General features: G+C 61.7%; 2 protein-coding genes and 1 long non-coding RNA gene across 3 annotated transcripts; 1 reads left to right on the forward strand and 2 right to left on the reverse strand.

The window, feature by feature from the left end:
• Nucleotides 1-5,305: 5,305 nt before the first annotated feature.
• HOXC9 (homeobox C9) lies at nt 5,306-9,689 on the reverse strand. The gene is made up of 2 exons (XM_026000058.2): nt 8,141-9,689; nt 5,306-6,263 (listed from the first exon to the last, which is right to left on the reverse strand). The coding sequence occupies exons 1-2, from the start codon at nt 8,676-8,678 to the stop codon at nt 6,019-6,021; spliced, it is 783 nt and encodes a 260-aa protein (XP_025855843.1). The 5' UTR covers nt 8,679-9,689; the 3' UTR covers nt 5,306-6,018.
• LOC140599860 (uncharacterized) lies at nt 9,249-9,796 on the forward strand. The gene is made up of 2 exons (XR_012002843.1): nt 9,249-9,379; nt 9,679-9,796. It is a non-coding gene; the product is annotated as an uncharacterized lncRNA (long non-coding RNA).
• An 8,698-nt stretch (nt 9,797-18,494) lies between these two features.
• On the reverse strand, nt 18,495-24,595 carry HOXC10 (homeobox C10). The gene is made up of 2 exons (XM_026000057.2): nt 22,716-24,595; nt 18,495-19,648 (listed from the first exon to the last, which is right to left on the reverse strand). Exons 1-2 carry the CDS (start codon nt 23,461-23,463, stop codon nt 19,371-19,373), a joined length of 1,026 nt encoding a protein of 341 aa, XP_025855842.1. The 5' UTR covers nt 23,464-24,595; the 3' UTR covers nt 18,495-19,370.
• Between the last annotated feature and the right edge of the window lie 482 nt (nt 24,596-25,077).

The raw sequence follows: 25,077 nt of genomic DNA on the forward strand, positions 1-25,077 counted from the left end.
AGCAGCCCCCCCCCTGCAGCCCCCCGGGCCTCCTGCCCCTCCTGCCCCCACCCCAAGACTCGGTGCCCGCCTGCTGTGGGCAGAGGAGGCAGGAGGAGGTGGGGGCGCTCACACGCCCCTTCACACACCGGCTCCTGCCTCCAAGCTTGGCCAGGGGTGCTGACAGCAAAGCAGTTGATGGGGACAGAGGACAGGGCAGCTGGCGGGTCCCTGGCCTCTGGCTGGGCTGATCCGGGCTGCTCCCTCTCGGGAGACTATCCCTATCCGCAGCAGGCCTCTTACCCGTCCCCGCGTACTCTAACCCCATAGGAAATGCCAGCTGGGCCTGGAGGGGCCCCTTGGCTCGGCCGCACCCCCTGCTTCCCCAGGCAGGCTGCCCAGGCCGGGATGTGGACGGGAACTGTCAACAGACACTCTTTAAATATTTACCCACAGTTTCTCTAGGGGGTTCCTCGCCCATCCCCGAGAGACTAGGTGAATTCAAGGTAATTCTAACGGATAAAAGAACCTCAGTCCATCAACACCCTTCTCTGGCCATAAGTGTGCACGGTTACGTGGGGCTTAACACAGACAGAGGGAAAAAGGAGAAAGTGAGAGAGCTGTGAATACTACGTGTGCTGTGTGCATACGAATGAGAAAGAGGAATTAGAGAATGATTTTTTCCGGTCCTCCCCTTCCACGGTGGCTGAGGCCGTCACACACAGGGCAGTAGTGGGGCACATTCAGGATACACACGTCCTGGATGGGCTACTTCCACCCTGACACGGCGTCGCATGCAGGCTCCCCCAGCTGTCATGCATGCCTGGAAGCACCCCTCTCCCCTCAGGGCCCCGCGCACCCAGGCACGCAGGGAAATAATACCTGACGGACACGCCTGCGTCTTTAGCTTTTTGCATCACGAAAAATTTGCCTATTTTCTTTCCACATCCTGGGCTTCCAGGGTTGGATGAGGAAGGAGGCTGTTAGAAAACCAGATCTTTCCTTCCCCATCCGGAGCCCAGCTCTGGGGATGGATGAAGGAATGGCAGGGCAGGAAAGTATGGTGTAGAACACCACCACCCCCCTGCCCCCGCCCGTGCCCAGTCCCTATATCATCTAAATAATCTCTGGGAAAATGGCCCCTGTCAGTCAAATTCACAAAGGAGATTCAAGGGTGCCTCAGCAAAAGACACTTCCAGGATCCCTTGAATTTGGAGGAACCCACCTCCACCTGACTTAGGGACTGCCCAAACTCTGCAAGTCCAGAACTCTGGCCCTGGAGCAGCAGGAGGGGAGGGCCAGAGGAGGGCTGCGCCAGGGCTGCAGACCTCCCTGGGGTCCAGGACAGCTGGGGGGGGCATGTCGGGGGGGAGGGGGGCCTCCTCCACCAGCACAGCAGGCTCCAGCCTTGCTTCCAGCCCTGCCTTCTCTGATCCTCCTCTGCTCAGAGTACCAAGCTGAACCCTATAGGCTCTGGGCTCCCAGCATCTGGGTCACTGGGGACTGTCATAAATATTTTCCCTTCCCTGCCTGGAAAGAGGAGGCTCGGCAGGCCAGACCCGCTGTGGGGCCTGCGCCTTATCTTTTAGAGGGTGTGTGTGGGGGGGATATCTCGACATTTTATGGTCCAGCGAAAACCCTGCCACAGAGCTATTCTTACAGGCCTTTGTGTCTTGGAATGCGACTGTCCCGAGTGTGCCGCCACCACCGTCTGCTCTGAGAGCCCACCAGTCCTGAATCCCCCGGCTGGACTCGATTTCCCCCCCTCCTTTTTTTTTTTTGTTTTGTTTTGGGAGGGGTATCCCTTGCCTTTTCTTGTTTTTTTTTTTCCTTTTCATTTGATTCTCCTTTTCATGATTATGATTATGATTATTTTTTTTCTTTTCCACGTGTCTGGTTGATGCGGCTCCGGGAGCTTGGAGATGGAGGAACCCCGAGCAGCCACCCTCGCAGGGGCGTCCCGGCCTCCCCGGGCCTGCCCCGCCCTCCTAGGTACCGCGGATTTCGGTTCGTCTGTCCGGGTCATCCTGCCTTTTTGTGTCAATCACGCGCGGCCTGCTCGGCGCTTATCGCCTTCCTTATCGCCTTCGCCAGCCGCGGTTTCGACGCCCGCCCTCCCGAGCCCCTCGAGCCTGCAGCCCGAGCCGGGGCCCGTGTCCCGCCGCCACGCGCGATTTGTTTGCACGTCGCAGGTGAGAGGATGGATTTGCTCGCAGGCGGGCCGGGCCGGGCCGGGCGCGGGGCCTTCTCGGCGGCTCGCGGGCGCCGGCCTCCGATGTCAGCGCGGCCGGGCCGCCCGGGCCCGCCGCCGCCTCTAACATTGAGCAACAGCGCCACCTCGCGTCCGCTCGCCCCCACGCAGCGCGGCCCCGCGAGGGCCCGCGGCCCGGCGAGCAGGTCCCAGCCTTGGCCCCCAAGGTGGCAGGTCAGAGGCAGGAGTCTGCAAGCGGGCGCGCCACGGGGGGGGGGGGGGGGTCCCCAGAAGGGAGCTCCCCGGGGACCGCCGTCCTTTTAGCTTCCCAAGGTCTCCAGATAAGCCTTGTCAAAGGTTTCACGCTCTTTTCTCTTTTTTGTCACCCTCCCTTCCCGCATCGAGAGACGCTGTGCCAAGGAGCTGCCGCGATCTGCCCCCTACTCGGGCGCATTTCTGGGCTCGGACCACCTCCGCTCAAGCAGATGCACGCCCCGAGGCTCCCCAGGCCTCCTGCCCAGCGCGCACCCTAAACTCCTCGCTCCTCTTACCCTGCCGCTGGCTCCGCACCGCCTATTCCGCCGCCGCCTGCAGGACTTTGGGGTGGGACTCTGACTTCTCCCGACTGTTGGCCCCCTGGTTTGTAGCCCATCCCTCTCTCTCTCTCCCTCTCTCTCGCTCACGCACTCTCTCTCTCTCTCTCTGTCTCTCCACCTCTCTCTCCCAGCCAGTGAGGTCCTGTTCTCCGTGGGCCATAGACAAAACATTCCTATAATCCGATTTCAAAGGAAAGAGTGTCCACCTTATTTAAACCATAAAACAATTAAGCCCAGACGTCTAGCCAGCTCCGCGCTGCTGTTTTGTTCAGCCCCATTCAGAATCCAGCGTAGGGAGACAAACAGCGCCATAAAAGTGGCATTTCGGGGCTGCGGAAATGTACCTATCCGCTGCCTTCCCAAGTGGAACAACCTTTAGGGTTTTGTGATTCTGACAAAGGAGCAGAGGAGAGGTGGGAGGGAAGATTAGGGCAGGAGGGCGTTTGCTAGCCCCTCTCCCCACCCCACCCCAGCTTTCGTTTCTTTCTCTGGATGTGTGCTGTGTTGTGGTTTTAGTTCACAAATTGTAATAAATAAAAAATGGAATCCAATCCTGACCTGCAGGCCGGAGGCTGAGCTGGAACCGAACAGTGGGCTGGGGCCGGGTGGGCCTGTTCTGGATCCCACGCTCTCCCAGGGCCCTTGGAGCCCTGAGCCCTGCGGCCCTCCTTCCTGCCCCAAGCAGGGCCGGCTAGGGCGGGCGGGCGGGCGGGCGGCTGCAGGAAGCAGGCCGCGCTGATGGACAAGGGGAGGCGACAGGGCCTTGGAGCAGGGGCGGGGTGGAAGCCCGGAAACGCCGCCTCGGAGCCTGGGCTGGGAGAAAAGCCTGAGTCCCCGCAGTCAGGAGGCAGTCAGGACCCAGGGGGGAACAGGTCCTGGAGCGGAACTGAGGCCAGGGTCCCAGGAGAGCAAAATGGCCAAGGGGGTGGGGTGTGTGAGGACCGAGAAAAGAGAATAAACTACTGGCAAAGCACCTTGCGAAAGGGCCAAGAAAACAACTGCTTCTGGAATCAGGGAGGAGGTCTCTGCAGTGGGCAAGAGGAGAGGGTGCTTCAGCCACTGGGAAAACCAGTGTTTGCGACTTTTGACCGTCCCCCTCAAAGATCATCCCAGCAAAACTTTCCTGCCTTCCAGCCTTCCTCTAGCCCCGAAATTGGCCTGCTGAGTGGAAGGAGGGGGTAGGAGATTCAAATGATGGGGAAGGGGCTGGTCCCTCCAAGTGCCTCGCCAATCCTGTAAGGCCATGCGATGGAGGAAGCTCCAGAAGGACTGGGATCCCCAGTTATTTTCTTTTACGGTGGTATTCCCCAAGTACTCAGAACAACACCCTGCACCCCTCGCCAGAATGGGCAGCCTGAGATATTAAAGCGCTATATTTCAAGCCGTCTGAGTTTAATAGTTTCCAGATTGGGGGATTTCCGAGAAAGGGGGCGCCGGGCCGAGGCATACCCAGCAGCTTGTGTCTGCTTCTGATTAGCGGATGAAAACTGCCGGGGCTGGGGCAGGCGCTCGCTCGGGGGGTGCAGTGCAACTGACCAACGGGCTGTGGCACACCCCCGGCCCCTACCCTTGTGCCTGGGGTCCCACCACCGCCAGGGAACACCCCACTCTGGGCTAATCCCTGACCAGCTGCCTTAGGCCTTGGCCATGTCATCCCCCAGAAAGGCTGCAGCCACTCAGCAAGCATCACCCTGTTACCCCCAAACCAACATGCAAACTAAACACCAGACAGGGAGAGAGACAGAGAGAGACAGAGAGAGAGAGAGAGAGAGAGAGAGAGAGAGAGAGAGAGAGGCGGAGGAGAAAAGAGAACTAGGAGGAGAGCGAAGAGAAAAGCTGAGAATGCACAGAGAAGCTGAAACTAAACCTAATTAGGATTGTACTGGTTTTGCCATCTCTCTCCCTTCCTTCCTTCTTCTTCCTCCTCTCCCTGCTTCCTTCTCCCCTTCCCTCTACCTTCCTCTCTGTCCCTCTCCCCCTTCCTTTACTCAGAACACAGTCCCCAGAGACTCTTCTGCTCCCTGAGGCCTGCTCAGCCTTCTTCCTCACCACTCACCGCTCACCGCACTCCCTCCCTCCCTCCCAGCCATCCCTCGAAGCACCAATGCAGGCAGGCAAGAATCCAGCCCGGGCCCTCACCCAGCACCCAACTTTCATCTTCACCTATCTCTTCCCTCCGATCTCGTGTACTCATAAATTATTACAATTAATTACAGCCAGGGAAAACCATTCATGCCATGCCCCCACCCCCTGGACTCCAACGAGCTACCAGGAAGCTCTCAGGCAGCCGCCCGGGCAGACACAGGCTGCGCCCGGGCCTCAGCAGCCTCCACCCCACCCCTGGAGCCCTCACGCCCACCCCACGCTGCCTGGAGAGCGGCGGCAGGCACTTGCCCTTCCGAGGAGGCCGAGGAGGCCGAGGAGGCCGAGGGAGCCCCTTCCCTGGCTCCGGCTTTCCCCAAAGGATCTGAGCACTTGCCTCCTCCACGACAGCAGCCTGGGAGCCACAGGGAGGAGAAATAACGAGAACTGGATGCGGTTGGGTTTCTGGTTTTTTAAGTGACTTCGATATATTAACACAGAGCTGCTCTACCATAACAAACAGAAGCACGTTACAGGACGGCGGTGGGGGTGAGGAGACACTGCTATGTACACGCCCGCCCGAGGCGCCGGCCTGCGCGACCCGGCCTCGGCACCGTCCGGGCCCTCGGCCCTCAGCTCCTGGGCTGGCAATTGTTATTGTGTATGTGTGGGTGTCTTTGCTTTTGTGTGTGTGTGTACAAAATCTGCACGCGGAGCACCCCAGGCCTGGGGAGGGACGGCCCGGATCAAATACGATACAGAAAAAAAAAAATAGAAATATAGCGATTCAAGTACTGGCTTCTCTGAAGAAAGGAGGGGAAAAATCACATTTGTGTGTGTTATTTATTTCAGTCGCGCTGGGAGAAGAGAACGCGGTTTCTCTCCCCTCCTCCTCCTCCTCCTCCTCCTCTTCCTCCTCCTCCTCCTCCTCCTCCTCGCTGGGTAGAACTAACTCTAAAACACCAATTTCTCAACACTGAACCCTCCCCAATTGCAAGAGTTTTCCTTTTCCCCTTCCTTTTTTTTTTTTTTCTTTTTAAGCTGATTGGCTTTTCTCTCTCTTGCTCTTTTCCTTTCCTTTTCGTGCTCTCTCCCGCCTGGGTTGGGGTATTTTTGTGGGGTTTTTTGTTTCTCCCTTGGCTGTGCCGAGGCAGCAGGCTGGGGCAGGGTTTAGGATTGCTCCTTGTCGGTCTTCTCTTTATTCATCTTTTTCATCTTCATCCTCCGGTTCTGAAACCAGATTTTGACCTGCCGCTCGGTGAGGTTGAGAACCCGGGCCACCTCGTACCGACGGTCCCTGGTTAAATACATATTGAAGAGAAACTCCTTCTCCAGTTCCAGCGTCTGGTACTTGGTGTAAGGGCAGCGCTTCTTCCTCGTGGATCGGGCGTGGATCCAGTTGGCCACGGGGTTGCCTGGAGGGCCAAACACAGGCAGGGGTCAGTGGAGCCCCCTTTCCAGCCCAGGACCCCCCCCCCCGTCACCCCTACCCCCAGGCTGAGCCAGGCGCCCCGGATGCAATGAGTGAACCTGAATTTGGACACGTTTTGCTTTTGCAATTTTCTCCCTGACTCCTCTTGCCTGCTGCCCCCTCCCCATCTTCCCCCTCTTCCATTCCTAGCACCTCAAACTCTAGGAAATCAAAGCTATCAAAGCCCCTACAGTCTGGTCGTCAGCTTCAAGAGTAGTAATTTGAGAATATGCTCATAAAAAGTCCAAATTCCCAACCGTTTCATAGGCCCATAAACGCTTCTCTCTCTTGTTTTTTATTTTTATAGCGAGGTCTCTCTCCTCCCCACTTCCCTCCTCCTCTGCCCCCTCCCATCCTCCCTGCCCACGACCAAGTCCTGAAATTTCAGCAGATCTGTTTCCTGACCCTGAGAGTCCCTGAGCCCCTCACTACCCTCTGCAGCGCCCGTCTCCGCTCCCTCTCGGAGTTCAACCCTGCTGAGGCGAATTCTCAGAGTGATGCTAGGATGGGGAAAGCCTTTCTCCTCTCCCTAGAGAGCTGCTGGCCTTGGGACAGGCTCCCCCATATCTGAGCCTCCCTGTTTGGCTCCCAGTGCCCCCCTCCTGGCAGCCCCAGGACAGGCTTTGCAGGAGCCAAGCCTCCAATTTCAGGTTTATGGGAGTAGCTGAGGGCAAGGAGGGAAGCCTTCAGAGGGGTATAATTAGGCCCTGGCCCCTTATGGGGCTGCAGGAAAGGATTTCCTGCAGCCCCCTCCTGGGACTCCCCCAGACACTTCCTCACACTCAGGGGCTGCACCCCCTCCCCTGCTGGTTCCCCTTCTTTCCCCTTTCTCTGGCCCAGCAGCTCCCACCTGCCCCCCCCCCCAACCTACCCCTGCCCTTCTTTGCAATACTCAGAAGGCTGCAGTCTCCTTGATGGGAGTGTGTGTGTGTATGTGTGTGTGTGTGTACATATATATATATATAATTCCCTAATCTGAGGATGTGACTCCCCCCCTCCAGTCCTCATCCCTGAGCCCGGTTCTCAACCCTCTTTCCTGCAGACCCTCAGAAGAGGGCTCTCAAGTTTAAGGAGACTGGGACCCCACTTCTCTTCCCCAACTCTGCAAGTCCTGATCTCTCCCAAGTTCCCAGGCTGTGAAATCCCCGCAGACCCCCTCACCTAGTGCTCCTGAGGGGGTGGGGAGGAGAAGAAGTCCAGGCAAGGCACCTTCTGTGTGATGGATCCCTAGTGGGGCCAGAACCACCATCCCCCCCTCCCACGCTGGCAGGCGGGGAGGCAGGGGTGATCTCTCTCCCTGGGGTATTTCCTCTGTGTCCCCAGTGTCCTCCTCGTTTCTCCTCTAATCCCATCTCAAAGCATGAAATGACCCTCACCCCTGCCCTGTCCCCATCTCCATCTCCATCCTCATCCCCATCACCTCCATCCCCTTCCTCATCTCCTCGTGTGCATTTCTAGGAAAGTGGGGACTGAGCCAAAAAAATAAATAAATAAATAAATAAATAAATAATAATAAAGGGGAAAAAAAAAAAAAAGGAAAAGAAAAAGAGGCAGCCTGGGCTAGGGGGTGGAGTGCGCGCGCGCAGGGGGGGCCTCCTCGAAGCCGCCCGGGGCTCGGGGCCCCCTCGGCCCTCTCCCAGCCCGGCTCCCCGCGCGCCCCGCGCGCCCCGCGCAGACCTTCCTGCCCCCCGAGCTCCCCGAGGTAATTCGCTTTTATGGAGCGCTCGGCCCCGCTCTCCCGCGCTCGCCGCGCCGCCGCCCCCGCCCCCGCCCGCCCCGCCCGGCCGCGCCGGTTGTAAAGGGCGATTGCTCCCGACTTACTGGGGTCCAGGTCGGCCTTCTCCTCTTTGTGCTTGCTGCCGGCGAGGGCGTCCGCCTCGGGCGAGGGCAGCGCCTGCGGGGCGCGGTCGCGCAGCTCCCCGGGCGAGCCGTACATGTAGTCCGGGTAGCTGCGGCCGTCGCCCGGGCCGCAGTCGGCGCGGCGCCCGGGGTAGGCGTCCGGCTTGAGCGCGTAGGGGCGGCCGCCGGCCGGGAAGCTGGGGAAGGAGACGGCGCCCGACAGCGGCTCGAGCCAAGTCCGCATGTAGCGCGCGTCGGCGCCGAGGTGGGGCTGGGGGCCGTACGGGTGGTAGACCACGGACGACTGCGAGGGCACGGGCGCCCACGACGTGCTGAACACCGCGGGCTTGGGCGCGAAGCTACAGGACGGGAAGTCGCCACAGTCGGGCACCAAGCCGCTGGGTCTGGCGGCGGCGGGGTGAGCCCCGGTGGCCGGGAACCTGGACGCTAGCAGCTCCTCATTGTCGTGGGAGATGAGCGAGTCCACGTAATAGTTACTGATGGGCCCCGTCGCCGACATCGTAACGGGGTTTTACATACATAAGATTATTGTATGAACTGTATATGTACTTTTTATCTGCTCACAGAACAATCAAGGCAGGTAATTATTTTTCCAGCCTTTTCCCCGCAGCTCATTGGCTCCCCGGCCCCCACGTGATCGTATTTACCCAAAAATACGGCGCGGATCAATGCGCAGGGGCTTTTTTTTTTTTTTTTTTTTTTCTTCTTGCCTTTTTTTTTTTTTTTTTTTTCCCTTCCCCTCTTCGCTTCTCCTCGCTTCTCCCACCCCCTTCGCTCTGCTGATCCCCGCGACCCCTGCGTTTTCCTGGGGGTCCGGAGCCGCGGCCCCAGCGCGCCGGGCACCCCCCCCCCGCTCAGGACAGCGCGTCCCTCCCTCCCTCCCCGCCCGCACCCCTGCCCCCGTCCGCCCACGCGCGCAGGGCCCCCCGCGCCCCCCGCGCCCCGCGCCCCCGAGCGCTCGCCCGCGGGGCGGGGCGGGGCGGCGCGGCCGGGCCGCGAGGCCGGGGCGCCGGGACCCCCGGGGCCGAGCCGCGCGCCGCAGCCCGCAGGGGCGGAGAGGCCGAGGTAGGTGGAGGAACTATTTCTTGACGTAATCCGTCTCTGTCGGCCCGACGCGCCCGCAGTCTCCGCGCGAGCCGAGATCGGCGATTGTCAGTTCGGAACGTGGCTTTTAAAAATGCGTTTTTAAATACTGTGCATGTATGTATTTCCTCCAGGAGCAGCGGCAGCGGCGAGGGAGGGAGGGTGGGAGGGGACTGGGGGAGCTGGGGTGGAGGGAGGGAAGGAGGGAGAGGGGAGCGTCCTCCTGCCACTGGCCAACTCGGCCCCCCGAATCCGGGGCAGGGCAGCCTGGGGAAGGGGGTCTGCGCGCGGGAGGGGTGGGACCTCGGGACCTCACACACCTTCAGCACCAGAAGCCCTCTCTTTGCTTTGGCACAGATATGCAAGCGCCTTTATTTCAAATTTATTGTCTGTATCTATTTATCTTTCTTTGCCAGCTTGGAGCAGTGGAGGAGAGACCAGCACAAGTTCACTGGGGCGTCCCCATCCCGTCTTCCTGCTCGCCCTCCTTTGCCCCCCAACTCCATCTCTGCGACACCCCGCGCGCCCCCCCCCCCCAAAAAAAGAAGTCACTCCAGGGCTCTGTCTGCAGAGAGCCAGGGTGAGCGCGGGCAAGGCGAGAGAGAGAGAGAGAGCGACCTCGGTCGTGGGCAAGTAGCTTGTTTTTACGTCCTTCAATAAAATTTTTATGAGGATCATTTGATTGTTCATAAATGTGTCTTTCATTAAATAAAATTGTAGGCTGTTTTTGGAACGGGAAAAGAGCAACGGAGGGATGGGAGAAAGCCATTTCTTTGGGGTCGGACGCAGGAATTCCGGAGGGGGCAGTGTGATTATAGGGAAGATCAGACAACTTGGATTCCTCCTCCCCCCCAAAATAAGTTGGTTGCTACCCTCCTCCTTGAATTTGGGGGTCCCTCGCCCAGCCCCCTGCTTCCCGTCAGACCGCCCCATGGAGGGTTAGTAAAGGTGGGCTTTGGGCAAGCAGGAAATTGTCAGTGTGGGTGCAGGAGAGGGGGCAGGGAGGATGGCTGGGGGGTAGAGTGAAGGGCAGGTGGTGTCCCCCAGAGACACGATGCACCCCAGGCAGGGCAGAGTGAGTCTGAAGCAGGGGATGCAATTTCAGGGTCAGGACAGAAGAGTCCCAGCTTGTGCTCTGGGAAATAGGCTGGAGCTGAGGCTGAGACACAGGTTCTGAGGCAGCAGGGGAGGACACTGGTTCCCAGACAGGAGCCGCCTGCCCTGCTTTCCCACTCCTGTCCCCAGGAGGGGACCAAACGCTGGGGGTGGGGTGGAGGATGGTGCTCCCCCACACCTCTGTCGACCTGTCTCCTCCGGGGTGTGCAGAAGGGCTAGAGAGAGGTGTCCCAGAGAGTGCATCATGCGTGTTGTGGTGCAGGGGGGGGAGGAAAGTTGGCAGGGGGGGAGAGTAGATCTGCAGTCCGCAGCACTGGCCCCAGCTTTCCAGGTCCCCTCCCCAGTCCCTGCTCCTCCCCCTCTCCGGTTCTTTCCCTTTCGGTCTAGCGGGGCTGGGATTTCGACGCGCACGGGGGTGTGTGAGAAGTGCCCGGCTGGGGAGAGACGACCCGGGGCCTCAGCCTCCTCGCCCTCAGCTCTGATTGTCTTCCCCTCCCCCGGACAGGACTGGTGTGGAAAATCCAAATTACAGCAAGAAACAGAATATCTCTTTGGCCTTGATGGAGTCGGGTTAGCTGTCAATCAAATATTCGCCCTCACTAGTTCAAGGAAAAGGCAGGAGCTTCCCTCCCGTCCCCCTGCCGAGGCTTTCTCCAGCCCCCCCAGCACCACCAGCACCTCCCCCAGCCCCGGCGGCTGGGGGACCCCGCCTGGCTCCTGGGCGGCTGCTGGCAGCAGTGAGCAGAGACGTGTAGCCTTCAGCGGGCCCGGGGCCAGACAGAGACCTAGAGGACACCAGGGGACAGAGCCTGAGAGAGACTGAGCCTGAGACACAACAACTGAGACACGGCGCCAGGCCCAGGGAGAGGAAGGAAGGAGGGAAAGAGAGAAGAAAACGGAGGATAAAAAGAAAAGGAGAGGGGAGAATTAAAGGAAAGAGGGGGCAAGAGGAGAAGAGATGGGCGAGCAGGGAGAGGAAGGCGTGCGGGGAGGAGAGGGAGGAAGGGCGGCGACAGGCCGACAGGCCGGGGACGCGGACGGGGCAGGGGCGCGCCGGGAGCAGCCGTGGCATTGTGCAGCCCGCTGGCTGCCGGCCTTTGCCGCGGGACCGCTCGGGCGCGGCGGCCACTTCTGTCCGGACACAAAGGAGGAAGAGGCCTCCTCTCCGGCCCCTCCCGGGCGACCCGCCGGGGTGGGCACACTGGGCCTCCGGAGGATGCAGAGCCCCGACTCGGCCCAGGCAGCCACCCCGCGGCGTCCGGGGGCTGAGCCACGCTCTAGTCAGGGAGCAAGGGAGACCCGAGGAGGAGGCAGGAGGTCTCACGCCCGCTCCTCCTCTGGCGTCTTCGCCAGTGCACAGGGCCCATCTGCCCCGACCTCAGTTTTCCTAGAAGAAAGGCGCCCCTGAGGACCCTTCCCCGTGGGCCTCTGCATGCCGGGAGAGCCCCTCGGACACCGGGCCGGGCCGCAAGCAGAAGCCCCTTCCTCTCCTGGCCCCGGTGGCCACTTCCTCCTCTGGGACTCCCGAGCTGCCTGCCCACCCTCCCTGCCCACGCAGCACAGGCGGCGGCGGCGGGCGGCCGATCGGGCCCGGCTCCCTGCTGCCGTGTCAAAGTCCCCGTGAAACTGAGGGGAGATTGTCGCCTTGGTTCCAGAGCGCGAACTCAGACCCTCCCCACTCAGGCACAGACACAGCTGTGGATCAGGAAGCAGGCCTCGCCCACAGCCCCCTCCCCACCAGGGCCCGGTTTGCCTAGGCCCTGCACAGAGCAGCAGCCAGGAGGAGGGGGGCTGGAAGAGGCTGGGAGTCCCTGAGTTCACCAGGCCCAGGTCCCGGGGGCCTCACAGCTGCATGTGGGCTGTACCCCTGGGCTCTGCATGTGGGGGAGGAGGGGTGGCAGGTCAGGGCTCTGAAGCTGAACTTCAGGCTCCCCCCCCCCCCCAAATCCAGGCCTCCAGACCTAGGGGCGTAAAGGATGCAGGGGCTGGTCTTTCCAGGTTCACCCACTCCGGCTGAACCTCCTGCCCGCTTCCCAGACTCCCTCCCCGCCCCCCCACCCCACCCCAGCACTCCCCTTCCATCTTCCTCGGCACCGGTGGGGCCAACCCCAGGCCCTGGAGGACACTGGGAGTCCCTGTTGGCGAGGGGGGGAAACCCCAGCTCCAGCCAGCAGCCCTGCCTTCGCTCCGGTTCTCAGAGCCTGCCTCCGACCCCCCAAAAGAATTCACTGGGCACAGGAGAGCCCCCACGGGGGAGGGGCACCCTCACTGCAGCACCTCAGACCCGCCCAGCCACCACCACAACCAGCTAGCAGCACCCCGGGAAGGACAGACAGACAGACAGACAGACAGGTTAGAGGCGTCCCCTCCCCTCGCCCTGCGGCCTCCCTCTCAGTGATTTAAATTCCCTCCGGTTCAATCCACACCGTCAAGTTCGGATTAAATTTAAAACAGGCTTCCCCGGCGCCCCGGCGGCGCAGGCGGGAGGGGAGCCCGCTCCCGGCTCGGCTGCACCAGCACCGCCCGCGCCGCGCGAGCAGGCCGCGCTCCGTTTGCTTTCATTTTCCTTCTCCCCCTGAAACGGGCTCGCTTCGCCCCTCCGCTGCCCTCTCCCCTCCCCGGCCCCTCCCCGGGCCCCGCTACTTTCCCCCCTTCTCGCTCCCGATGCCTCTTTGTTGGGGAAACGCACCCACCCGCGACTCGTGCCCGCCGGGGCCTGCGCTGCGCGCAGAGGCTGCGCCGCCCGGGCCGCCGCGAGGGCACCGCGGACGCCCCCCAGGTGGGTACCGGGCCCCGGGCGGCGGCGGGCCCCGCGGCCTGTGAACGTGGCCCTCCCAACGCCACGGCCTGCTCGCCCGCCGCCAGCGGGGCTACTTCCGGCGCCCCGGCCCGCCCCGCCGGCCCAGCCCGGGGAGTGGCCGGGAGGCGGCGGCCCCGCGCGCGGTGCTCGCGGGCCCCGGGCCGCCCCGCGCCGCGCGCCCGGCCACCTGGCCTTTGTGTGCCGCGCGCGTCGCCGGGACCTCTGCGGTGACTTTGGCGGCCGGGCCCACGGAGCCGAGGTGGCCAACCGAGACACAATGCGCGCCCGGAGCGCAGCCCGGGGGCGCGGGCGGCCGGCCGCCCCCCCGCCCCCCCGCCCTCCCCGCCGGCCCGGGGGCTGTCTGGCCGCGGCCCCGGGGCGCCCCGGACCCCGCGCGGGCGGAGGCGAGCGGGGCGCCCGCGTCCAGCGGCCCGGGGAGCGCCCTGGGGGCGCGCGGCCGGGACCCCGCGGCCCGGAGCGCACAGGCCGCCGAGAGCCCCGAGCGCCGGGGCCCCCGCCCAGAGCCAAGGGTGTGGGGCGTCGCAGCCCGGACGCAGACAGGCTGGCAGCGCAAATGCAGGTTCAACACCCCGGGCCTCCCGCCCGCGGCCGGCGCCCCCTCCCTACCTTCGCGCCCCCGGGGCTGGGCGCAGCCCGGCAGCCTCGGTGCCTCCGGCGCGGTCCGGTCCCGCCTCGGAAGCGCCGCCGTTACCTGCTCCTCGGCTCCCCACGGCCACGATGCCGGGCGGCCGCCTCCCGCCCGCCGGGGGAGGGAGGCCGCGGCCACCGCAGCCGCCGCTGCCCGCCCTCCTTCCCTCCCTCCCTCCCTCCTTCTCGCCCTCCCTCCCTCTCTCCCTCCCTCGCGCTGCCGCTCGCGGGGCCCTCCCGCGGGCAACCTGTTCTGGACCAAATCCAGGTATCTCCGAGAGAGACAGACACACAGAGACGAGGAGCTCCGGGGCGGAAAAGCGAGGAAGGAAGACCCCCACCCGCGCCCACTCTGCAGGCTCCGACCTCGGGCCGGGCTCCGCGCGGACGCCGCAGGGGCGAGGGGTGCGGGGCCTGCTGCCTCCCCGCGCCCCGCGCGCTCCACGCTGGGGCCGCCGCGCCCGGCCGCGCACACGCCCAGCGGACCCCGAGGCCCTTGCTCCCGCTGCACCTCCGGCTGCCCGCCTCGCCGCCGCCTCGCCCCGGAGCGCGCCCTGCTCCGCCGCGGCCCAAGTCCACACGCGAGCCACCCGCCCGCGCTCCCGCCGGCCGACACCCCCGCGCGCCCCGCGCGCCCCTGCCCGGCCCCGCACACACAAAGCCGGGCCCCCCCCGCAGCCCCCAGGCCCCCGCCGCCGCTGCCCTTCACCTGTTCCCGGGAAAGGCTGCGTCTCCGAGCCGAGGCAAGGCCGTGGGCCGGGCAGGAGGGAGCCGGGGTCCCGCCGGGGAGGCCGCGGAGGCTCGCCGGGCCGGCCGGAGCCCCCGCCGCCCGCGAGCCGTCTCGGAGCCCGAGGCTCTCCTTGGCGAGCTCTCGCCTCGTCCTCCGGCTCCCGCAAGTCTTAAACACTCACACGCCGGGAGTTCAGCTCTATAAATCCTGCTCCTCTTTCCCATATCATAATTAAAAAAAACCAGTAGGGGAGGTTTTAACTTTTATTGCGATTTCTGGAGTTGGGCTGCGGAGCATATATTAAGTTTACGCTTATGCGCTCTCGGCGGGGAGGGTCCTTTAAGAAATAAAAATCCATCTTAATATCCGCAGACGAGAGAGATAATTTTTTCCCTCCTCTTCACGCTGTTTCTTCTGAAGACTCCCTTCCAGCGAAGCGAATAAATAATCACCGTCGCCTTAGCCATCATCTACGGTCCCAGGGCCCCAGGGTGGACTCTGGCCACCAGACTGGCCCTCACCTTGGCCCGATGAGAACTCACCCCATTCCCCGGGATCTGGGGAGGGGGACACCCCAGACTCGTGGCTCTGTGGCCACCCTCCCCTAAGCCCACCGACTTTAAAACGGAAATGGGGGCAGAGAGAGACCCAGAGCGCAAAAGTCGTTCATTGGTGAATTTCGGCCCATCAGGGACACTCTCTCGAGCCAGGCACTCCTGAGCACCCCGCCCCTGCCTGGGGCTCCCTTCACTTCAAATGGCCCTGTGCTTCTGACAGCTTGAGAACTCAGAGACGGCGAGGGGCTCCCAAACCAGGGGAGCCCCTGCCTGCTTCGCACCAGCTGGCCTCCCTCTCTGAAAACCTCCCTATTTCCCCGGGAGCCATGGAGAGGTTGGAGCACTTCCCCTCAAGGGAAGGGATCGTTTTTCCCCACGAAAGGCTGGGGAGGGGGCGGTTAGACAGAAAGACAGACTACCAAATTCAGCCAGGGAGAACAAAGTCTCTATTCCCATTTTCTCTGCTAGCCTCCTTGGGGTCAAAAGAAATCTCTTTGTACGAGAGAGAGAGAAAAATACACGAAGAACGCACGTAAGAATATACTGGGGATTTGAGAGAGTCTGGAGGAGACAGAGATATAGAAACAGAGACCCCCACTCGTCCCCAAGGTTAGCTATACCCCCCCCCCAGCCGTAGAACTCCGTGTATCTATTTTGGTACAGGGACGTAATTTTGTTCCCGTCTCAAAGTTTATAACGCTTTAATATTCTTTAATATTCATAATAATTCCAAAGTAAGAAAACCAAGAGCCAGTCCTTCTCCTTTTGGCTTTCTCTTTCCCAGTCTCCCCGAGAACAGGGGTGTATCTCCCCATTCTCCCCGGCCCCCCTCCCATTTTTCTCCGCAGGGAGAGAAGCCTCTTTTGAGAGCCTTCTCTCGAGCAACCAGGGCCAGAACTGAGGAACCAGGTGGGGAAAGGAGGCGAAGACGCTTTGCAAAGTTTCACATTGCTCAGATCCTCCTTTACTCCATTACGCTCCCCTCCTCCCCCTGGCACAGCCACCAGCCTTCCCAACAATATGGTAATGGTGGGCGCTGGCAGCCTCCGTTCACCCAGACACTTCCACACAGCGCGAGCACCAGCAGCTGCCTGACAGCCACAGACACCACAGACCCAGGCCTACGGGCCACAGACAGCTAGACAGAGGCTGGAGCCAGGTTCCTGCCCTGACGCTTCCCAGTAGGGTGGGGGGGGGGGTCTACTTGGACTTGATGGCTCTCCTCTAACCTACTAACACGCTAAATCTGCCCTTCTCGCGGGGATGGAGCTGTAGAAAGGGAAGGGGAGGTGGCTGAGCTGGCACTCAGAGTTCCCTGACTCTCGGGAGCCCCCCAGGCACCCCACTTTTCTAAGGGACCGCTCCAGCCCCAGCCGACTGGGGGCAGATTTTTGTCTTTGGAGGTGGCAGGTGAGAAAAGCTGGCCCCTTCAGAGACTCGCTTCTCTCCCCAGCTCTTCTCTCTCTTACTGATCCTGCCCCACCCTGCTGCCCAACTGAGCGGGCCCACCAGGCCACCTCTTACTCCAATTCCTCAATTTCCTTGGAATTGGCTAGACTTTCTTTGTCTGTCTCCATCAGCTGGGTCCAGGAAACAATAGCTGCGGGAACAACTCCTCTCCCTCAGTCACGGGGACTGGGACAGGCTGAGGAGTGGACAGTATAAAGCGGGGGCTCCCCAGACTAGTCCTGCGGCCCCACGCACAGCTTGCCCTCCTCAGTCTGTACCCATTTTGCCCTATCTGGGAGGAGGCCGGCCAAGGGGCAGTGCCCCTGGGGAGGGAAGGAGCGGGGTAGGTGGGTTGGGGCCCTCGACGAAAACCGACTGATGTAACTCAGGCAGTTTCTTGTTGCCGAGTTCAAAACTCAATCCCAACAACATGAAACTACCTAAGCCACAGATCAGCTGAGCGAGCAGGGCGGGAGATTCGGCTTTGCATCTATCGGGAGGAGAAGGGAAGGGGGTTGCGGAAGGAAGAAATTCAGCCCCGTCCCCCTTTCCGCCCCCACAACCTCCCTGAGGACCAGAGTAGACTTTGGGTGGCTGGGTGGGTAGGGGGCTCTGACTGCCTCCTCAGCCTCTGGTCTAAGCACACTGCTCAGGGAAACTCTGGTGAAATGGGACCTCCAGCCGCCAAACCCCCGCCCCGCCCCCCGCCCCGCAGCGGAGCTATTCCCCTGCCTCCGGCCCTGGCCCTGGGGAAGCCGGAGCGCCCTTCCACTCTTGAGCTGGGTCCCCCGGCTCGCCCAGCTGGCTCTCCCGTGCCCTCCTCCTGGGTCCCCTCTGAGCCTCTCCCTCTCGCAGCTCTGCTCGGCTTCCCTGCCTCTATGGGTGGCCGACCCACGGCGCCGGAGCTCCAGAGCCTCTTCCAATCAGGCCACTTGCCTGGCAAAGCCCCACGGCCAGGGAGCGTGGGGACCGAGAGCCTGAACAAGGCTCGCATCCAAACCAGCACAGAGCAGGAAACCTAAGCCCCCAGCTCCAGCCCTCCCCGAGCCTACCCTCCCTCTGCTTCCCCCAGCAGACGACCAGACTGAGCCACATCTACATCCATGTGTCGACCTCGAGGCGACCCTAAGTGCCCGCGGAGAGAAAGAAGCCAAAAACCACCAATTTACCCCTTTAACCGCCGAAGCCCACGGCCGCGGGTCGGGGAGGGGAGGAGCGGGAGCTCCCGGCCACTGCCCTCCGCTTCGAGCGGCCACGAGGCAAGCCTGGGCTCTCGGCAAGCCCGGATGCCCGCAACACCTTCGTCCCCGTCGTGCCCGCTGCACGCCTGGCACCTGGGGACGCCGCCAGTCCCCTCTCCAGCACCAAGAGAAGAACAAGAAACCGCTTCTCTTACCTTGTCGCCGCCTCCTCCTCCTGCCTCTGCCCGAGCTTCTGCTGCTGCTGTCGAGGGGGGGCTGGCTGGGCTCCTCGTCCCCCTCCGGCGGTTAAGTTTATTCCTCTCTTTGGATAGGTGGGGGGCTCTTGGGGTTCCCCCGGCAGCGGTGGGGTGCGCCTGGCCCAGCACCCCAGGCAATCAGATCCGTCTGCTCCTCAAGATTGCAGTTTGCTCTCTGCCTCTTCCCTCCTCCAGTCACCTTTAAATGCATCTTTTACTGCAGCACCACATTATATTTGCAGATCATAAAATCCACCTCTCGCGCGCACCAAGACCGTCCTGACATTACTGTTTTATGACCTTGACTTATTGTGGTCACCTGGATAATATTTAAATCAACGTTATGGTCTCTCACTTACATTAAACCCGCCAAGAGACATTCTAGAAAGGCTCTAGGAGATGAGTCAAACACAAAACACACACATCCACACACTCAGCCTCTTTTGGGGTGGGGGTGTTGCTAAAAAACACTTGAAAACAAAAAACCACCCATTTGAGGATTACGATTCTGGAAATTTATTAGGATTTTCTTCTCCATTAAGGAAGCTACATGCAAAAGATACAACATACAGAATATCTTTAAATAACACAACTCCCAGACAGGGACAGGGTGATATTTGGCGGGGGGGGGGGGGGCAGTCTGTCTTTGCTTCACTATGTTCTAGCTTTAATTTTTTAATTTTTTTTTTTTTTGTATTCCTCTGGATGGAATTTCTGAGGTGTCAGTGGCGGGGGGGATGTGGGGGGTGCTGGGAGGATGGGAGAAAAGCAGAAAGCAGTACAAATACGAGACTTCAAGCAGATTCTCAGAGCGACTGGGAGGTAAAGACACGGAGAGGGTTTGGTGGAGGCGCTGGGCGCTACGACAAACACATAAACACTAGCCGAACTTTCCAAAACGTCTATTATGCTAAGGAGGAAATGCAGCAAGGAAGGAGCGATCCTGACTGTGCTCTGCGAGAGATTACAGACCTTCTCTGGTTGATTTCTTTTTCTTTTTTTTTTCCCCTCTTTTTCCCCCTTGACCGGGTGGATTCGACCTTAACTTTGCATGGAGGACAGGATGGTGTGCGTGAGTGCGTGGGTGAGTGAGGGGTTGACACACACACCAGCCACACTCCCACCCTCATCTATGCGGGCACACCACACCCCACGCCCCGGCACCCCATTTCTCATGCTTTAGGTGGATGCATCTTCGCGGCACGAACCATAGGTCCCTTGGAAGGAGAGTCTGAGGTCTTTGCCTTTTTTTGCAGGCGCGTTGCATTTATACTCGGGGAGGAAAAAAAAATATACCACCAGGCACAAAGGGAGGAGGGGCGGGGAAAGGAAGGAGCGGGGGCGGGGGCGGGGGAGGGGAGGCCGCGCGCTCAGGTGAAATTAAAATTGGAGGTCAGTTCCCGGATCCGATTCTCTCGGTTCATTTTCTTGAGTTTCATTCTGCGATTTTGAAACCAGATTTTGACTTGTCTGTCTGTAAGGTTAATGGTCTTGCTAATCTCCAGGCGGCGCTCTCGCGTCAAATACATATTGAACAGAAATTCTTTCTCCAATTCCAGCGTCTGGTGTTTAGTATAGGGGCACCTCTTCTTCCTTCCGCTCTTTGCTGTCAGCCAATTTCCTGTGGTGTTTTCTGCCTTTATCTCCTCTGTTAAAAATAACATTATTTACATAAGTATCCCTGGAAGAGGCAAAGCCTCGCAGCCCGCTGCAGCCTCTGGCAGCCTGCTAAGGGGGCGGCTGGGGGAGCACGGGGAGCTGCTCTCGCCCCACAGGCCTGGCTGCTGGGTCCTCTGGGGCTCAGGGCTCTTAGGATTTCTTTGGATGGCCTAGGCTTCCACGGGGGAAGACAGAAAGTTCCTGCCTCCGAAGCATTTATGAACTAAATGACCCAAATCCACCTTGACCTAGCAGATTCTGAGTACTCCCACTCTCCCTCAGCTTACTGACCCTGGCGGGCGCTCTCCACCTCACCAGGCCCTCCCTCCTCTCTGTTCCAATCCAGTTCTGGAAAAATCCAACTAGAAGGAAGAGCACTTCCCAGGCCCCAGACGGGGGTTGCAGAGTCCACCCCGCTGCCTAGAGCAATTCCCAGAGAGCTCTGACCCCTCTCAACTCAGCAGCGGAGGGACGGAGGGACTTCGCCTTAGTCCCCCTGGCCAGAGGCCATTGCAGCTGTCCCTGTTCCAGACCCCCAGCCCTTGTTCCCACCTGAAGTGCCACAGAGCAACTCTGCCCCTTTCAATCTCCCGTTGCCAGCTCTTCCTCTCCTGGCCATTTCCCCCAGGTGTGAGTAGCTGAAGCAGGGTTGCTCGTGCAGGCAGCAGAGGTCAGGGGCAACAGCTCTGGGGCATGCTGAAGGGTCCTCAGACAACTGCCCTAGCCATAGGACCTAAGGTCAAGGGAGAGAGATACCCTGAGGAAATGCAGCCTCCTGGAAATCTCCATCTAGCCTAGATAGCTATGTATGCCTGTATGTACACGTACATTCCTGTAGAGGTACGCACTCCTACACAAATGTGCACACACACACACACACACACAGATGTGCACATGTGTCTATTCATACCAGGAGATGCCACAGATGTAGTGTGTATCCCCCATTATCTTAGTGACAGCTTCTCTCCCTGGTGCACAGTCTTGGTGCAATGGACCAGCTTTGCTCCTCAAGCAGCAGAAGAGACCTTGGCCATCTTTTCTAGCAAAAAACCCCCCAGAGTCCAGAGACCCAAGAAGGGCACCCAGCGAAGGGGGCTGCTGATAGCTCTGTGCTCTATCTTCCCCCCTTTGCCAAATGGAACTGCCCAATTCCTGGATCTTATCTTGATGGGGAATGAGGCAGGGGCCCTTGGGGAACCGAGAGGCACCAGAAAAAAAAAATGCAAACTTGGGGCTGTAGTTCAAGGGATCTGAAGGTCCTTACTTCTGCTCCTGCCCCTGCACCTGCAGCCTCTTGCCAGATTGTTTCAGGGCTCTCCACATCTAACCCTGTCTTATTTATTTTCTTATTGGGGTTATTGGGTTTGGGGGGAAGGAAGAAATTACAAATGGGGAAGTCTGGCCAAAAGCCCTCTTGCCTCTGGCCCGGTTGAGACACCGTATGGGGGGGGCGGTAAGGGGGGGATGTGGAGGCTTGAAGGGCACAGGCCGACTGAGAGGGATTAGTTGGGGTGGAAGGGCTTAGGTGGTAGTGGGGAGGGAGGGGAGAAAGGGGAGCCTACAGGAATGGGGGCAGTTGGAGCTAGGAGGTGGGCTTGTTAACCTTGACTTTGCTTTTGGTGGGGCCGGGATCCAGCTTTTCCTACCCTAAGATTGTATCCCAACAAAGCTCAGGGTCTGGGGAGAGGGCACAAAATTAAGCCCCCCTGCGTGCCGCACATGTGCCAGCGGGAAGCCTTGGTGGGTGTGAGTACCTCACTCTCTCCTTGAGCCTCGTGAACACACCCCCGGGCTCCTCTGTCTGGGGTCTCCGTGGGCTGGTTTGCCAAGGCCACCTTTGCAGAGGAGACCCAAGAGGGCAAGGCGCTGTCCTTGCCCGCCAAAACAGTGCGCGCGCGTGTGTGTGAGCGGGCATGCGTGAGTGTGCGCGAAGCATGCGAGAGGCGTGTGTGTGAGTGTGACACGGGTCGCCGCCAGGCATGCGTGTGCGCCGCATCCATATACAAAGCGCCACAAGACTCTGAGGATCCAGGCCGCCCCCAGTGTGCTCAGCTCTCAGGATCTCATCTGCCTCTACAACCAGTGAGCCCCACTCGCACGCAGCCTCCCGCAGCCAGTGCCACGGGGGTGAGGGGGACACACGTTTACTCCTCTCCTCCCAGTTGGGCCTTTGGCTGATGCTTTCCGCTCCAACTTTTCGCGGGGAAAGCCGGTCCCCTCAGGCCCCTTCCACTGCTCCCGTGTCGGCCACATTCTTTCTCCAGGTGTCAGAGACCCGACCTGGAGGCCCCCAGTTCCTGCAGCAGGGATGCACCTCGAACCCTGAGCGTGAACTCTTGGCGAGGCTCTCCCGCTCCGACCCAAAGCACCAGGAGATAAATCCACTAACGCACCACTCCCTTTCGGGAGAAAACCGCTTGCCACGCACACAGAAATCGCCCGACCACTCATCTGGGGGCTGCCTTTGGAGAAACAATGGGGGAAAACACATTTTTTTGATTTAACTAGAAACAGAGAAGGAGAAAGGGAGGAAGACAACCTTTAGCAGGGGGGGGCCAGAAACTTGCAGCACGCCAGACGCCCGGTGCCGGCGGCAGCCCCCAGCCCCCCAGCCGCGCCCGGGGAGGCAGGCACCGGGCCGCAGCCCCTCGCCTCCACCTCCTGCCCGCCCTGCCCGGGCCGAGCCCGCAGCGCAGGAGCCAAGGCCGCGCACGCCCCGGAGCCCCGGCAGCGAGCGGCGCCGCGAGCGAAACGACGTGCACCTGGGAGCGCGGCAGGCGGCATCCCCGCTCCGCCCCGCCGCGCCCGGCCCGGCCCGGCCTCGCCATTTTAAGCTTTTTGCAGAAGCCTCCGGCCCGCCCGGGGCTCGGCACCCCGCGGCCCCGCGCCCAGCGCGCGCAGCCCGGGCGGCCGCAGCGTCCCGGGCCCGGCGCCCCCGGCACCCCCGGGGCCCCGCCAGGCCGCCGCTCCCCTTCCCGGCGCATCCGCCCCGGGCCCGCCCCGCCCCCGCCCGGGCCTGGGAGACCCGGCCGGGGCCGCGGCCCGCGCAGCCTCACCTTTGGCCTCGTTGTCCGAGGTGTCCGGGCTGGAGTCCGCCGCCCGCGCGCGCTCCTTGTCGCCCTCCAGGGGGCTGCCCTTGGGGCCCGCCAGGCTCTGCTCCGTCTTGATCCCCCCGGGGCTAGGGCTCTGGCTGTCGGACTTGGGGGTCTCGGGGAAGCTCACTTTGCCCCCGAGCTGGGGCGCCTCCAGGTGCTCGGCGCGCGGGTGCAGGCTGGCGCGCGGCTCGAAGGGGGCCTCGAAGTCGCTGGCCGCGGCGCAGTGGGGCGGCTTGTCCAGCGCGGAGTAGCCGGGGCCGGCGCGGTAGTAGCTGGGCACGGGCACCTCGTGCTCCCCGAGGCAGGACTCCTGCAGGGGGTGCGAGTAGAGGGCTGCCTCGGGGCCCCCTTTGGGCCGCTTCTCTGCGCTGTACATGCAGCAGACATTCTCCTCCTTGACACTAGGTGGGTAGGAGCAGGAGGACAGCGGCCTGCCAACAGGTTGCTCCAGGCGGTAGGCGGCCTTGGGGTCGCCCCAGGAGTCCAGCTGCGACAGGTAGGACGGGTAGGTGCTGAGCGCCAGGCTGGGGCTGCCGCCCTCGTCCCTCTTGGAGAGCGAGGGCGCGAGCCCGCAGCCCCGCATCACCCCGCAGTTGAAGTCGCTCCCGGGCTGCATGTACATGCCTGCGCCCCGGCCGCCGCGCTCTGCTGCCGGCGCGGCCACGGGCTCCGCGAGCGGGCCGGGAGTCACATTGCGGGGGCATGTCATGTTCGGAGACAGGGGCTTTTAAGGAGCAACACTACGGCGGAGGAGCTGACATCTTTTTTTTTCCCCCCATCCGGGAGGGGGGGGCGGCGGGAGGGGCGGGAGGGGGGCGCGGGGGAGGGGGGGACGCGCAGCCCCGTAATTATCCGCGCCTCCGGGCCTCGCCATGTGACGGCTAGACCAATGGGATTTGAAAATGGCCTTGATGATCCAGACGGCCGTGACGTCAGCGGGGTCAAGTTGTCGGCGGGCGGAGCGCGCAGCGTGGAGCAACAGCGCCACCTAGCAGCCGCCGCGCGGTAGGGGCGCGCGAGCCCTTCCCGCGAACAAAGGAAGCGCCCCCGGGGCGCGGGGGCGCGGGGGCGGCGGGGGCTGGGGACAGCCGGGTTTGTTTACCCGGGAACCAGCCTGCAAGGCCTGGGGACGCTGGGGCGGAGAGGGGGGAAAGGCAGGACAGAGGGAGCGGGCGAGGCCAGTCGGTGCTCAAAACAGTCAAATTCAAATTAAAAGGTCAAGACACGATTCAGGTACTTCTTCCCTTCTCCCTGCCTCTTCTTTCCCTCTCCCCGGCCCGAGCCTCCCCGCTCCTTCCCCGGGGATGGGTGTGCGGCGAGGCCTGGGGTGCGGCGGGGAGGGCTCCAGTGGGCAGAGGAAGGCAGGAAAAGTTCAGGAATTCCCCAACAGAACTAAACTTTCTGCTCTGACGCGCCCCGGTTTGCCCGGCTGGGCCTGGGAGCTCAGTTTGGGGGAACCTCTCTTCGTGGGAGCTGCTCGAGCTGCAGGATGCATCTCCAGGGCCTGGGGTGGGCCTGGGAGGGGGTCACCATCACTTCAAGGCTGCTGGAGGAGGGTAAAGGGGGCTCCCGGGGGCATCTAGGGGTCCGCAGGGTGGAGGGAGCCACGGGCTCCAGGACCGCCCAGGAGTGCGCCCGAGCCCGGGCCGGCGGGCTGGGCAGCTCCTGGGTCACCGCCTCTGGGGCTGCAGAGCCTTTGGCCTTGGAGTCGGTTCGGGGCGGGCCGGGCCGTTTCGCTCCAGGCCTTGGCGGCTCCCGCTTTCCAGTTGACCTTGCCCCCACTAACTAACACCGGGAATATTCCCAGAGAGGAAGAGGGAACCTGCAGGCCCTGCGCTGGTTTTGTGGGAGTCACGTATCACACGGGGAAACCAGGACAGCACATGCGACAACATCCGACCCAGAGAAGTGTCCCTTCCAGGGCGAACGAGCTGCGGCGGCTGCTGGTTGCGTTTGCATTTTTGAGCGGAGAAGAGGAACCGGCCTGTTTTTGTGGGTTTTATTTCTTCTTCTTCTTCTTTTTTTTTAATAAAGGAAAACGAGAAATAAGGGGGCAGGTATGTTTTAGACAGTTCTTTCCGCTCCTCCATCGCCTTTCTCCCAAAGCGAACTAAAGCTCTCCACCCCTTCCTCAGGAAACGGAATCTGGAAAATAACTCGCCTTTCCGGTCGCCCCGCATTTTCCCCGGGACGAAGCCTGGGGTTTCCATTTTCCAAAGGGCCGAGCCTGGCGGGGAGAGGCCCTGGGCTCAGGGCGCCCTGGCGCGGGTGGAGGAGTGCGGAGGCCCCATCGCTCCTAGAGGAGGCCCAAGCCCGTGGCGGC

Source organism: Vulpes vulpes, chromosome 8 (assembly GCF_048418805.1).
Source record: "Vulpes vulpes isolate BD-2025 chromosome 8, VulVul3, whole genome shotgun sequence".
Classification (NCBI taxonomy): Eukaryota; Metazoa; Chordata; class Mammalia; order Carnivora; family Canidae; genus Vulpes; species Vulpes vulpes.

Coding starts and splice junctions, on each gene's coding strand:
- HOXC10 (XM_026000057.2), bottom strand. CDS start 23,463: ATGACATGCCCCCGCAATGTGACTCCCGGCCCGCTCGCGGAGCCCGTG. Junction 19,649..22,715: donor CTCGGACAACGAGGCCAAAG/GTGAGGCTGCGC, acceptor TATTTTTAACAG/AGGAGATAAAGGCAGAAAAC.
- HOXC9 (XM_026000058.2), bottom strand. CDS start 8,678: ATGTCGGCGACGGGGCCCATCAGTAACTATTACGTGGACTCGCTCATC. Junction 6,264..8,140: donor GAAGGCCGACCTGGACCCCA/GTAAGTCGGGAG, acceptor TTGGCCCTCCAG/GCAACCCCGTGGCCAACTGG.